Source organism: Peromyscus maniculatus, chromosome 4 (genome assembly GCF_049852395.1).
Source record: "Peromyscus maniculatus bairdii isolate BWxNUB_F1_BW_parent chromosome 4, HU_Pman_BW_mat_3.1, whole genome shotgun sequence".
Taxonomy (NCBI): Eukaryota; Metazoa; Chordata; class Mammalia; order Rodentia; family Cricetidae; genus Peromyscus; species Peromyscus maniculatus.
This window is the reverse complement of record NC_134855.1, coordinates 120,002,531-120,017,989: the sequence shown is the minus strand read 5'-3', so window position 1 is coordinate 120,017,989 and position 15,459 is coordinate 120,002,531. Positions and strand designations below refer to the sequence as shown.

Below are 15,459 nucleotides of genomic sequence, written 5' to 3'. Positions count from 1 at the left end.
CCGTTTCCATCAGCTTTGGGAGAAATTGCTGCAGGTTTTTATAAGCCTCTTTTGAAAAAAAAAATGAAATTTTCATCCTACAATTGGTAGAATGTAAGAGAAATAGCATTTTTACATTCTAGCATGGCACCTCTGCTTCTTTAAGCTAAATAGTGCCACGTGAGAATTTGGAGCAGCTGGGAGAAAGGGGAATTTATTGTGCATTTATAAACAGGTTTATCATGTGAACTGAAAGTAAACTATAACATATAAGTTATCTAGTTATCTCTGTCTCTTTTTAAAGAGTGTGTCCAATGCATGCGCACACAGTATCTTTCCAACACTGTCTATAGAAGGCTCCAGTGCCCAGTAGCTGACATGCCACAGGGCTGATACCCCTTCTACAAAATCAAGTTTAAAACCAGTATCAGATTCTAATTGTTCAGGTTCTCTCTTATCCTTCTGGGTCTTCAAATCTGGGATTACAGATGTGGACACTATATTTTGATCAGATTTTAGAAACTTGTCATAACTGTAGACCCCATTTCTCCTATTATCTGCTTAGTGATAAAGAATGATTGTCTCACAAACAGACTCAAGATTTTGGTGTGGACATTTAAGGAGGCTACCGATTGAAATAAAGACAACAGAATCTGATTGCCAGGGAATATGTTACTGAGTGAGCCCTTCTGTCCCTGGACTCACCATGACATCCTCCAATACAGTATGGTTATAGATCCATACTCTTGTGAATTTTCTTCTAGTATGTTGAGCCAAGGAATTGAAGAAGCATTGCTTTGCCAGACATATTTGAACTTCATAGTATAGAAAGCAGAAATGTCATCATCAAAAGAAGTTAGTCCTCCTTGCTCTGATCACAGTGAAGAAAATGGAGAGAGTTCCAGCATTAATTGTAGATTCTTTCTGAAGCCAGGTCCTGGATGAGACCCTTGCCAGTAAGAGTATATCATTCAATTCTACACTGATGGGAAAGTCCTTTCTTTGTTCCTCTCTGGGATAAACCAGATGACAAGGACAAGTCTGAAGTTTTTCCCTTCAATCAAGATGGCAGGAGTCCTGCTCAACTACCACATGGCAAGGGGAAGAGTTCTTTTTCTATTCTGTTAAAAAAGTAGGAAAGGCACATGCTTCTGGCTTTTAGAGAAGGTGTTTCGAATGTCCTTCACTAGGACCTCCCAGTGTAGTTTTCATCTGTGTCTAATGTAGATCTAACTGCCTGCTCAGAGCTTTATTTTCTATTTATAAAAATATCACATCATTTGGATAATCAGCACATTTAATTTCACGAGGAGCTTTAAAAGTTGGCTATTTTCAAACTGCCATGTAATCCAGATCAATTACAGAAAATCAACATGGTATTCTCTCCTCCTGCACTAAATAGGTCAAGGTTGTTGGTGCTCACTCCAAAGACAAACCCATATTTGACTCAGTGGCCATCTTTAAGACACATAGCTATGATATGCAAATATTCCTTGATGTTTCTTGTCACCTGAGATGCTTGGATAATCAAACAGATAAAAGATCCATAGGTCAGATTGTGTTATAATGACGCAAGTAATAAAACTATGGATGTGTCAGTGGGCCTGCTCCAGAAGACATGTATCAATCCTGAACTGGGAGGGGCATGGCCCACCCTCCCTAGTTTACAGACTATGAAACTGAGTTCAGAAAGATGTAGATAATTGTCTAAAATTGCTTAAGGGAATAATAGAATACAATTTGAATCCTCTTTTTCAATTTCCAGTTTATTCTAATCTATACACCTAACTCCTGTTTAAAATATGAATAACTAGCAGTGGGTACAATTAAATCATAATTATTCTACATATTCTACTTTAGAGAGCCACAATTTCCATTCTTGGTGCATAAAAAAGCAGTAGTCTTCTCCTTCCAAGGTTCATAATTATTGTGGAAGAGCCAGAGGCAGTGGATATATAAGGGACATTTCTTTTGGACACAGAAAAACAGCTATACATTGTAGCTAGAGTTTTCGTGCCTTGCCCACAGTCAGGACAAATCTTTGTCACCCACCAGTCCCACAGCCACTCAGACCCAACCAAGTAAACACAGAGACTTATTTTGCTTACAGACTGTATGGCCGTGTCAGGCTTCTTGCTAACTGTTCTTATATCTTAAATTAACCCATTTCTATAAAACTATACCTTGCCATGTGGCTTGTGGCTTACCAGTACTTTACATCTTCCTTGTCCTGGCAGCGGCTCCAGGCAGTCTCCTTCTGCCTTCCTGTTCTTTTATTTCTCTTCTCTGTTAGTCCCGCCTATACTTCCTGCAATGGTCAATCAGGTTTTATTTATTGACCAATCAGAGCAACACATTTGCCATACAGACCATTGCCCAGCACAGCCAAGTGCAGACCATCTCAGACACCTGCACTCAGGCCAGTGGTCCTAATCATCCTCTATGCGGACCTGCTGGGTAAAGCCACGAGGAACCCAAGAACGGACTCCCACAGGACATACAGAACATCCCACAGCAATACATAGTTACTCACAGTAGATATACAAAACAAATACAATCCCAAGCCAGACCAAACTCAATATGGAGATGGGAATCGGGTATACAATCCCTCCTTTCGGGAAAGACAATTTTCTCTGAGCACAACCTCTGGGGTGTCTACGATGCTCCAGTGGAAGGCAACATAAACAAGAATACTTGAACACAATTGGTCATGAGGCATTTTTTTAAAAAAGGAAATGAAGTGTGTAGGGAAAATCTGGAGAGAATTGAGGGATGAATATGCTCAAAATATAGTGTATGAAACTCTCAAAGAACTAAAGAAGACTTTTTTTAAAAGAAAGAGCTGTTGCATGTCTCTGATATTGATAACCTCATGCATATGTTCCTGTTTGCTTTCTGCCCCATAATCTTGCAGACTTCTTAGGCAAATTTTGCAAAGAGACACATTCTCTTTCTAACACAGTAGTCCCAGCCCTGGAAATATCCTAGCCATGTCATTTGTGCAAACATTTTGCTTTGTTTTTAAAACCTGTACTTTATAGTCTAATTATAGAAAGTCTCTATGTCACATGTTACATATTCCCTATAGGTCTCTACTTTAGTCGTGGCTTCTATGAAAACATGTTTCCTATCTTGAGGTTCCAACAAAGGAGGAAGACACAGTTATCAGAAACTAACTGGGATCTTTAGCTTTTCCTCCTGTAAGAAGAGAAGTATCAAAGGATGAGTTTTTTTTTTTTTTCCAAAAATACTCTTCATTTGTGTAGGACAATGATACTCAATTATTTGTTTTTTCTAATGTAAACACTTGAAGGGTATGATTTATTCCACCAAAATCAGTGCTTAGGTGAAACTGGAAGAGCACTGTCAGGGACAGTGAACAAAGTAAGAAGGAAAGCTAACTGGGAGAGAGGGGAGAGGGTAAGAGGATACAGAGGTGATCAGTGGATTACTATCTAGAATAGCACAATGAATCCCATGGGATTCTCTGATTAATATGTGTCAATAATTATAGAAAATCAGTGGTATTAAAGCAGTAGTGATTTAAGAGAAGTTAAATAAACAGTTTAAAATATGTGCTTTAAGTGAAATCCTCCAAATGATTCTCATTCTTCTCCAATCAATCTATTTTGAGTTTTGTGCCCTAACTTAAGAATTTTACCTTGAGTTGTTAAAACTAAAATGTGGCTGACCATTCAATTTTTGTATAAGACACTTCATTTTACCTCAATTTTGATTTTTTTTTTTACACAAGTCAACAGAATGGACTCCAGTATTCTGCCAGCTGTCCAACAATCTGTGACATCCTTAGCAAATGATCTTCCCAAAGCAGGCCATGTGCCAAATGGCAGGGAGCATGGCAGCTTGTACCGCTTATGCCCTGCACCTCCAAGCTTCCTCATTCTTCTCCTTTCCCAACTCCAAGTGGCAGAGAAATTCCAGTGAAAGATTCTAACTAAGCTATTTGGAGTTCTATGCCTAAGCCTGGCTGTCTGGGCAATCCTAGAAAAATCATTACTGGCCATGGAAGAAGGTTCATATCATGGCATGAAATAGGAATTTATTTTACTTTGAGCTACCACACTTGCAAAACTAGTTACAGAAATGACTTCCTTAAAGAGTCTTTTATAAATATGTAATAGTGTATGATACAGACCCTAGCTGTCCGTCACCGAGGGCAGAAACTTAAGGCAGAAACCAAAGCAGAAGCTATTGAGGAATGCTGCTTATTGGCTTGCTCCCCCTGTCTTGCTCAGTTTGCTTTCTTTTACAAACCAGGACCACCTCTCCAGGGATGGCCCCATCTATTGCTTTGGATATTGTTCTGTATAAATAAAACACTGATTGGCCAGTGGCCAGGCAGAAAGTACGGGTGGGACAAGCAGAGAAGAGAATTCTGGAGAGTGGAAGGCTGAGAAAGGGAGACACTGCCAGCTGCCCGCCATAATAAGCAGCATGTGAAGATGCCGGTAAGCCACAAGCCATGTGGCAAGGTATAGATTTATAGAAATGGGTTAATTTAAGATATAAGAACAGTTAATAAGAAGCCTGCCATGGACATACAGTTTGTAAATAATATAAGCGTCTGTGTGTTTATTTTATAAGTGGGCTGCCAGACTGCCAGAGATTGGGGGGACCCGGAGAGAAAACTCCAGCTAAAAATCTACCATGGGCAGAGCCCTTCCATATCAATCATTAATCAAGAAAAGGCCCCATAGATTTGGTCACAGGCCAGTCTGATGAAGTCATTTTCTTAACTAAGGTTCCTTCTTCACAAATAACTACAGCTTATGTCAAGTTAGCAGAAAAACAACAAAAAACCAACCAGCATACTAGCACAGCTATGGGACATATTGTTTTCCCTCCTTTAAGAATACCTTTTGATGTACCTATTCTAGATCTCCTAGAACTCTTTTTAGAAACCGATATAGGAATCTCCCTTGCCTATTCAAACATATTCCTACCTCCTGTACACAGTGGGTTTTTTTTGTTTTTTTTTTTAGGTTCTCTCTGTAAAGATGTAAACTCCTTCTTTTTTGTGCTGATATAATGGGTTGATCATTGATACTAAAATGAAGTCATTGCCAGAAGAGAATTCTGAATACACTATTTGTTCCTTCTAGGCCTCTATTGGGCACACCCCATGTTTCAGAAGCTAAAGGAAAGTACATTGTGTTCCTTGTAAACAATCACCCACTGGAGCTGGAGTTTAGTATGAAGGATATAATTTTCCAATCATTAATGTAAGCATCATTTCACATTTCATTTAAACCCCCCTTTTAGGAACCACAACAATCCTATGGCATTTCATGTCAGTGACATAAGGCAGGTACCATACTGTTTCTTTCTATCCTCCCCTCTCTCCCTCCTTCCCTCTGTCCCTTTCTCTTCCTCCCTTGCTTCCCCTCCACCACGTCCCCAATGCGATTCCAAAACAAAAGTGACAAACAATTTTTAACACTGCATATGTTCAAAGACCTCTGCCAAGCAGGGGAAAAAATAGGCTTGGCAACAGAAGCTGAAGTGTCACAGTCCCTTTGTGATCTGTAGTGAGGAAACCAGTGGCTGTGTCCTCCACCAGGTCAAATTAGCTTGAGAACTGCCTGTTCAGGAGGCTGAGGAGACGAGCATGTCTCCTGTAGATTCCAAATTCTGGTTCCCAAGGTGGAGGAACCTATTCAACTCCTGAATAAATCCTTGATGGGTATCTGAATGTCTGGAGGCACAGGGAAGTGACAGAGCCAACTACTTCCATGTCATGCAAATCACTATCTTAGTGAGTGTGTCCTTACTATGTAATTGTGAGGACCTAGATTTGGATTCTCAACAGTCATCTAAAAACCAGGGCTTGGTCGTACATGCCCATAACTCCAGTGCTAGCCATTGGAGGGGTGGGGTGCAGATTGGAGAGAGAGTTGCTGGAGTTTGCTGGCCAGCCAGCATACCCCATAAACTCTGGGTAAAGTAGAGAGTGATTAAGTGAATAAAAGGGACAGCTGATGTTCTCCTCTGGCTTCCATATGGCTTTGCATGGAGTACACACATGCATAACATACATACACACAGAAACAGGCACACATATGTATACACACACACACACACACACACACACACACACACACACACACACTGTCTTTATTTCTAAAAGACATTCATGATAAACTCAAAACCAGTTTTGGTCTCCAGCTGCAACTGGGAGATCCTGCAGTGGGAGTAACATCAGGAAAGGTCTGAAACCTCAGGTAGAAATGAGAGCTAAATATACCTCAGGCTGATTCTGTTTCCTCTACACAGCACCTCAGCTAATCAAGCCACATCTGTATGTATGCTACTTAAAGTGACAAAAAGCTATATCACAGGTGTTGTACTTCCCTCAGAAGGCACAAAATAAACAATTGAAATGACATAGAGATGATACTTAACATTTTCAATAACAATCTGTTTGTGTAAAATACATAGTTAAAAAATATGTGTTGGACAGAGGCCCCAAAGTGTGCATGTGGTGCAACAAAGCTTCTACTTTCTTCCAACATAGAAGAAAACCAATTTTGGCTTTAAAAAGAGTGCCTACTGTGTCCTTCATTTTCAACTCTTGGTAGGTACCTACTAAATGAAACAAAGGTTTCCCCCAGTGACTCACTCCTTCCAGAATAGCATCTAGGTTTGCTGGGTAGAAGTAGAATTATGATGAAGAAAGGCAGGAAAACTGAATGGAATGGCAAGAGAAAGACTACTTATCCCAGTCTGCATAGATGAACCTATGGGCAGCCTCAGGTGAAGTATGGCCTTCTAGCTGGCTGATTGTGCATGACCATAGTTTTAACAACAACTTCCTAGAACACCAAGAATTTGCCTTTCTGCAGTTTTTTAATTGGTGGAGGTTCAGATTCCCTCATTGTGCAACTGAGATCTGATTAGAACTTCAAGATGTCAGTGTATACATTCCCTGGAAATCTAGTGGTCTATCTCAGACTATATTGTTCATGCCTTGTCTCCTAAGAAGACTTCCTCAAAGAGTTAACACATCCATTGCATGCTATAAAATGCTTGCTCCCTTGGGGAATTTGAAATATTGAATATGACCCCAATAAAATGGAAATATCTCAGAGCATCAGGCCCTTTGCAGCTTTTAGAGTGAAAGACATCCTGTTCTGCTTTCTATAGAAAAATTACAACTAGGTACACTGCTCCAGAGACCAATAGCCAAATGCCATATGAGTCCCTGGTGTCCAACAATAGAGCAGGCACCGTAAAAACATTTCCTAAGCTAACTTCCAAATATGAGTGGGGGTGTCTCAGAGCTTTGGAGTGGAGAAATCATGATTTCACATGAAATGATATTTTTAGTTGCATGAAAAATGAGGAATGCATGAAGCTGTATATGATACCCTACAGCAGTCACCTCGAGCCCCATTCCCACTGCTCATTTCCATAATATCCCTTTACTTAACTTTCCTATCTCTATAATAAAATCACTCCTTTAGGAAAATGGAGCACTTACAGAAAGGTTATTATTCTACTTGCTGTCAATTTTTTAAATAGCCAACTCATATTCTTTCCCTTCAGTTTTCTGAACTTAGCAAATTCTAACATTTATTTTAGCTGAAGGCCCTAATGCATAGCTTGCACCCCTTATTCACATTTGATATGACCTCTAGTCTTCATACTCTGTGTGTTAATACTTCAATCAAGCTTTCTATTTCTTTGTATTTCCATTGTGTCCTATGTTGCAGGATGATGCTTCTGGCTGCTCTTCTCACAGCAAAAACTCAGCTCTTACAGTAGAAAATTTCTTTTGGTTCTTTTAAGTTTTCTAGTTTTCAATTCTCTCACTACATTTTTGTATCTGATTCTCCCCTCCTGTTTGGGGTTTTTTCTTATTGTTGTTTTTGATGGTTGGTTGGTTTTGTGTGTTTTTGTTTATTTGTTTTTTTATAAATGCTGCTTCATCTCACCCTCAACTGTACAGTTTGTTCAGCCAGGGTCACTACTGCACGTTCTATGCTACTTTTAAGCCTGTCCTGAAATCCATTCCTTCACGGTTCAGATGTGGAAAAAAACTAAGCTAATGGGTGATGGGGTCAGAACATGGACTAAAGGACTCCAGTTGGGACCCTCTGGGTATGGGAGTGCTATTCCAGGGCAGCTGCCAGTGGTTTGTGAAATTACATAGAATCCAACTGACTACTGTGTTCAGAAAAGTATCCACCCTAAAGGTTCAGAAATAAGAGGGTTAGTAAATGGCCAACTGTGAAAGTTCACTAACCATGTGCCAACATCAGTCATTTATTGTGTGACAGCTGAGTCGAAGAGAAGTCGCCACTGAATTATATGCTCTTGTGGAAAAGGGAAGAGCGGCCACGGAGGGAAGAACCACATCATGTTATCCATATATCCCCTTTTAAGGAAAATTTCAGGGATTTGATCAGACAAGAGTCCCAGTGCATGTATCTTTCCCAACAAGCTCAAGGCTGGCCTTGCCTCATCCAGAACTGACCAACCTGTGAGTGGACAGACAGGATCAGGCTGGGGCCATGTGGCAACTTAGGTGAACAACAATAATAATGGTAATATGATCATGAAGTAACAGTAACTAGGGAAATATTGGAATGAGGAGGACAAAACGCACTGCCATGCTTCTCACTGTGTGTGTGGCTTGAGATTCTGGTCACCTTCCAAACCTGCCCTGGGCCTGGCGTTGAATTGCTAAGACTTCCTTCTCATACACTATAGTTCATTTCTAAGGTAATTCTCCTCTACCTAAGCTGGAGCGTTTCTTTCAAGCCATCTCAAACTGACTGCACGGCCTTTTCACCTCGTCTCCCTTGGTTTTATATTGAGCTGTAGGCATGAATAAACAGATTTTATATTGAAAAACTGGTTGGATATCTAAAATAAGCTTGTATTTGACTATCTGTAATATCATTCTCACTTTCTTTATACTTTCATGTAAATAGGCCTTGTGACATTTCGCTTCATCTCAGTGAGAACATAGAAAGTTTACTTGGGAGCATAGGCCAAATATTTAGTTCCCATTCCTGACTCCTATGCATTTGTCCAATTCTACATTGGCCACCATATTGGATCCCCCTTTATAATAGACATCACCATTTTTTTGCTGATATTCAAGTTTTCCTATTATGTAAGAACTTTAGGGCCAGGTGGTGGTGGCGCATGCCTTTAATCCCAGCACTCGGGAGGCAGAGGCAGGCGGATCTCTGTGAGTTCGAGGCCAGCCTGGGCTACCAAGTGAGTTCCAGGAAAGGTGCAAAGCTACACAGAGAAACCCTGTCTTGAAAAACCAAAAAAAAAAAAAAAAAAAAAAAAACTTTATTTTCTTATTCCCTGGAACTGGGGGAAAATATGAGGAAAAGTTAAGTGCAGAATTCCTTTGTTTATGCATTTCCTATGATGAGGTGACTATTTTGTCAGCCTGGATTTCTGATGAATCCAATGTCCTCTGATGACTCAAGATGTACAAATAATGTGAACAACAAATAAACTATTCTTGTTTTATAACAGACACTTGGAGATGATTTGTCACTGTGGAATAAGTCAGCCAACTCACTGAAAACAATCTTCAAAAACTTCAACTTTAAAGTGTATCTTAAACTCCATCCTTGCTACTTCCTTTTATACTATCATTGCCATCCTAAACTCCCCATGTTTTACCTGGAGTTTCTGCAAGGGTCTCTCAGTTGACCTCCCTCATCCTTCTCTGATATTTCTAAAGGATAGTTTCCAAAGAGCAGCAATATTTACTGTTTAAAGATCACGTAGTTCATGTTACTCTTTCATCCCAAACTCTTGAGGAACACTACACTGAACTAGGAGTATGTCAAGTCTTTCTGTTAAACACAGCGCCTATTAGTCACCTTCTGCCAGCGTTCCTGCCATTCTCCTTCAGCAGTCATTACACCCCCTCCCCCCTGCTCCAGAGCAGTCCTCTCCCGCCTTCCTCTGTTTTTCCTTCTTGTTCCCCCCGTCATGGAATATTTTACTTCAAGAGCTCTGTGGAGCTTAGATTACCCCCTCTCATTATAAAAATCTTCCTTCCAAGTTTATAGCCTTAGAATAGCCTCAGTGGCTTCTAAAACCACATCTCCTCGTAATCCATTTTGTAGTTATGATGCTTGATTTTGCAAAGAATTCTTTAGACTGTCTTATTTCTTTATTTACTTAATCTGTTCTCTTTTCACAGACTATGAATTCAAAAGACAGGGATTATTTGTTTGTGTGTTAGTACTTTGTTCCTGGTTAAAATGTGCCTATTGCTTAGTGGAGTTCAGTAAATATTTAACAAATGAATGAATTTATGAATAACTCACTGAAACAATCACGATGTCAAAACAACACTGCAACAAAAAGACAAGTGAATTGGAAGCAATATTTGCTCACAGATCTTTAATCTAGTTTGTTTGGTTAAGCAAAACAAATCTTAAATCAAAATACTATTAAACAATCAGTTTGCATAGCTTTTATTTATCACCACTTAACGTTTTTTTTAATATTTATTTATTTTATATAACTACTGCAGTTTCCCCTCCTTCCTCTCCTTCCAGTCCCCTCTAATGTCTCACCCCCATCTACTCCTCCTTTCTTTTCAGAAAAGGGCAGGCCTCCCATGGATATCGACAAAACTTGGCATATCAACTTGCAGTAAGACTAAGCACCTCACCTTGTATTAAGACTGGGCAAGGCAACTCAGTATGAGGAATATGATTCCAAAAGCAGGCAAAAAAGTCAGAAACAGTCCTTGCTGCCACTGTTAGGAATCCCACAAGAAGATGAGCTACATATCTGTCACACATATACAGAAGTCCACTTATAATTTATTTATTCAGTAAAACCTGATGCATCCAAATTTACTAGCTGACATTTGTTAGTACATATTAAAACAAGGAGTTCTTAAAAGGTAATCAACACAAGATATATTTAATGTTGCCATGACTAATGTGTTACCCAATCAAAATGTCCTAAATTTTCTACAATGCCTAAGATATATACATAGAAAGGATATGAAAGCAAGAAACAGGCTTTTGTGGGATAATCTTTTTATACACTGTAGAGATGTATCTCTAACAAAGGCACCTTCTGACAGGTTTAATAAAAAGACAAATGGCCAATAGCTAGGCAGGAGAGAATAGATGGGACTTCTTGGGGGGAGAGAGGAAATCTGAGAAGAGGAGAGGCAGAAAGACGCGAGTGAGACATGGAACAAGTTAGATGTACAGAATGGGAGAGAGGTAAAAGCCACATGGCAGAACATAGATTAATAAAAACAGGTCAATTTAAGTTATAAGAGCAGGTTTGGAAAAAGCCTAAGCTAAGGCCAAGCTTTCATAATTAATAAGAAGTTTCCATGTCATTATTTGGGGGCTGGTGGGTCAAGAAAGTCTGACTACACTAGGCTCAAAGAGAGACCAGGCAAGAGAATTCAGTAGGAGACACTAAGAAATATTTTTCAGGAAGTAACACTTTAAATAGCTTAACTGGGATTAATGTGCCACTACAATTTGTCAATAAGCTGTACAAATGAGTAGTATGTTTTACTCTTCATCATAAGCTCCTCAGTGGGAGGTGTTTATGGGCACTTGTATCATGGGCCAAGGTGATAAACATGAACTTTCTTCAGTCTACATATTCTAGATTTATTGTTCAACAAAAAGGATGGTAAGTCACAAGTATATGTTCAGTGTTATCAGCTTCCAATCACAAGGCAAACTATATTTTTTTTTTGAAAAAAAAAAAAGATATCATTGTAAGGAACATTTTCTATGACAAAGACATATGTGGGCAGTAAGTGCCTTCAAAGGAACTCACCTTCTTACTCAGGCTTCAGTGACATTGAAGTGAGGAATGGCTGTGAGACCTGAAACCAATCCATGTGACTTTCCACACTTGAGCATCTTAACTAGCTTTTTGTTGCTAGAAGAGGGTGATGGTGGAATTACATACTCCAAATGCCCCACAAAGCCTGCTGTGGATTTAAGACATTTTTACAGTCTGGGTATAGTAGTCTCTTGTCTTTCTTTTCCTTTTTGAGGCAAGTATTGTCTAAGTTGAAGTTACAGCACACACACATTTCAAATTTGTGGGGAGGGAAAAGCAGACAACAAAATGTACATATTTGGCCATGTGGCTTTTTACTCCTACTAGAGGTTAAGAATATTTATATCTGGTTAAGGAATGTTGAAATTGTAGTAACTCGAAAATGACACTGCTGTTTCTTTATATACTCAGAAGAACAAAGCTGATTCTCAATAGGAAACTTTCAGAGTCCACTTTTCATACTCAGCCATTTCTAAATATTCTGTCTCCTTCCCAAAGGGAAAGCTGAATTTACAATGGAAGCAAAACTCACTATAATAATTTAATTACTATCAAAAGAAGGAAATAAGAACCAGAGGAAAGCACGTAAGGCATTGCCTGAAAACTCCTTGCTGTTTTGATGGGTGAATCGACAAACACCTGGAGTGTATAGCTTCCTGTTTTAGGAAGAATGTAATTCTCTTGCTTATCACTCAACATGTCTCAGCATATTCCATAGACATTAATAAATGAGTAGAAATGGAGCTGAAAGCATTTCATTTCATGTTAAAAAAAATCCTGGCCATAACACTCTCTTTTAACAATTATATAATCTTATGGCAGTCCCATACCTAGAAGTCAAATCAGGAAAGATCCAAGTTATAAATAAAGATGGAGCCTATTAACAGACATTGCTTTATAGCACAGTCCCCTGACAACAAAGACAAAGCAGGTTGTCTAAGGAAAGCAGCACAGGAAGAATGAAGAATCATCAGCAAATCCATTCCAAAATCCTGCTCACAAACAACCCATACTGCCCGAAAAACATAAAGAAGAGAGAGAGGGAGGGGCAACGAATCTGCTCTCCCAGCTCATCATCTCCATTGAATCAGTCGTTATATCTACCTCAGCCAAATGATTACAGGAAAATATTTAATCGTATATAACCCCAAGTGAAGAAAAGTCGGACGGCACGGCATAAGGACCATGTCTGAGTGATATTGATGCAGTTTATCTGCTGGTGCTTTAGCAAAGGATCAAATTACATTGTCTGGAATGTTCATTGCGAAGGTCATCTTACCTCCTGGTGATTCTTGGCCAGCCATTCCTTAATCGTATCTAGGGCAATGACTGCAGCAGGCTCATTTGGAAAACCTAAATGAAGAGCATAAGAAAGCAAATGATTAGAACAAGGAAGGGATGCAGAAGTCAACCAAGGTTGAAGAATGTATTAATCTCATTACATAGTATTCCATTTAACAAGTAAATCAAAAAGGCTGGTGGTAATAAATTTTACATGGATGTGAAACTTTCAGTCAGTGACATGGTATGAATAAGACTAGCTCTGTACCAGTTACATAAATAAATAAATAAATAAATAAATAAATAAATAAATAAATAAATGATTTAATAAAGACATCAATTGAAGTATTCACATATACTTAATAGCTAGCTTATAATGTACTTTATTCTTCTCAGTAGTGCTCAGATCAAAGTTTACTATTTGCCTCAGCTTTTTTTAAATTGAAAATAGATTTTTTTCATACAATGTATTCTGATTACATTCCCCTGAACTCCTCCAAGATCCACTCCACTCACCCAAGTCCACATCCTTTCTTGCTCACTATCTCCCATTAAAAAACAAATGGGCACCTAAAAATAGCAATATAACAAGATAATATAAAAACAAAAAAAAATAGGAAAAAAATGAACATAAAAATAAAGACCCAAAGAAAAAAGCACAAGAAACACATATAGACACAGAGACACACATTGGTAACCACAGAAATCCTACAAAAGTACAAAAATTGGAAACCACAATATATAAATGAAAGACCTTGTATAAAGGGGGAAAAAGGAGAAATAAAACAATGTCTAGACAAAGCACTATGAGATGAGAGAAAATAAAAAAGAAGAAAGAAAACCTCCAAAATCATCATTGAGTTTCTTTTGTGTTGGCAATGTCTCTTTAGCTTAAAACCCAGTAAATGTGGCTCAGAGAAAACACATGGTTGGTGTGGAACCATTAGGGCAATGTTCTATCAGGAACTGCCACAAGGCAAGGAAGATAACATGCCAAATAGCTATAGGAAAGAATCACTTATCAGCAGTCAATGGTGGTGATTGCAGCTCTACTTGGGGACACTAGAGATGTCTTGGATGAAAATCACATCAATTAAACTGACCTTCTGGTGTGGTTTGACTTTGCCACAGCAGCAGAAGTGGCAGAGTTATGTGTCATCTCAGCATGAACACACATGTTCAGAATGTCAAAAGCATACCAGCATGGCTTTTTAGTTAATGTGACCTGAACACATCCCTAGACCATCAGAATCATTACACAATTTGCCAACAAAAGTAGAAGAAGGACTAACCTACAGACACAGATTTCTCTGATGCTGATGAGGAGGAGATAGGAGGGACTATTTTATTGAAACACATTTTAAACTCTATACTGGTTTCTTCATCACCAAGTATCAATCTCTTTCCTACTAGATATAACTTTCTGCATTTCCATTGTCCAGTATCTCTCATTTTCTCTATTTCTTCAGTGTTTAAAAATTATCTACAAGTACATAGTTGAGTGGTTGTTAATGTGTTTATAAAGCTGCATAATCATCACAGTCCCCAGCATACTTTAATGATCCCTAAAGACACTCTGTACCCACCAATGCTCATCCCAAAGCTACTGTCCTGTCTGTGTCCTAGTACCATCGGCTGATTCTCCTCCTGAACTTTTTAATACACCTTCTTCTGTGGCCTCTTCTGTTGGACCACTTCTTCTCAGGTTCCTTTTTTCTTTTTAGACATGTCAACAAAATACTTGTCATTCCCAAGTTCTTACACCTAGCCTTCTTCCTACATTCTACTTTAGCCAGTTTGAGTGCCAACTGCTACACTGTCTGTAAGATGCCTTCTATTCAGAGTCTCTTATGGCATTGTCTGGTCTGGCAAAGAAAGAGAGACATTGCTATGTGGAGAGATCCTCTGGTGGCAAATACACATGGCAGTGTTTAGGCTAATGACTTGATCTCGGTAGCCTTCAGAGAACGGGCGGAAAAGTTGAGCAACCATTGTAGGGCCCTCATTTGCAAACATTCAAAAACACATATTTGTAGCATGAATCTTAAAAAGTTCTTATTAATAAAATCAAACCTGTGAGCCAGGTATTGGGGTGAAGCTGGAAGATCAGAGATACAGAACAAGCCACAACTACACCACCTCGCCGGATTCTCAGCTGGTCTTGTTTCCTCAGACTGGAGGCCTCTGAGTCCTCATCCAGAATGGGTCTCAGCTGACTTGCTGCTCAAAAGCCTGAATGCTTAACCAGGCCAAATGCTTAACCAGCCAAATGCTTCTAGTTTCTGGTCCTCACGCCTTATATACCTTTCTGCTTTCTACAACCACTCCCTGGTATTAAAGGCTTGCTTTCTGGGATTAAAGATGTGA

General features: G+C 39.1%; 1 protein-coding gene across 4 annotated transcripts in view; it reads right to left on the bottom strand.

Annotated features, from left to right (window-relative positions):
* The window catches only part of Macrod2 (mono-ADP ribosylhydrolase 2), a 1,982,629-nt gene that overhangs the window by 542,908 nt on the left and 1,424,262 nt on the right, over positions 1-15,459 (bottom strand). For all 4 annotated transcript variants that reach the window (XM_006983683.4, XM_042276356.2, XM_042276357.2 and 1 more), the window contains exon 8: positions 13,091-13,164. In XM_006983683.4, the coding sequence (XP_006983745.1) occupies positions 13,091-13,164 (74 nt within the window). The remainder of the gene's footprint in view (positions 1-13,090; positions 13,165-15,459) is intronic.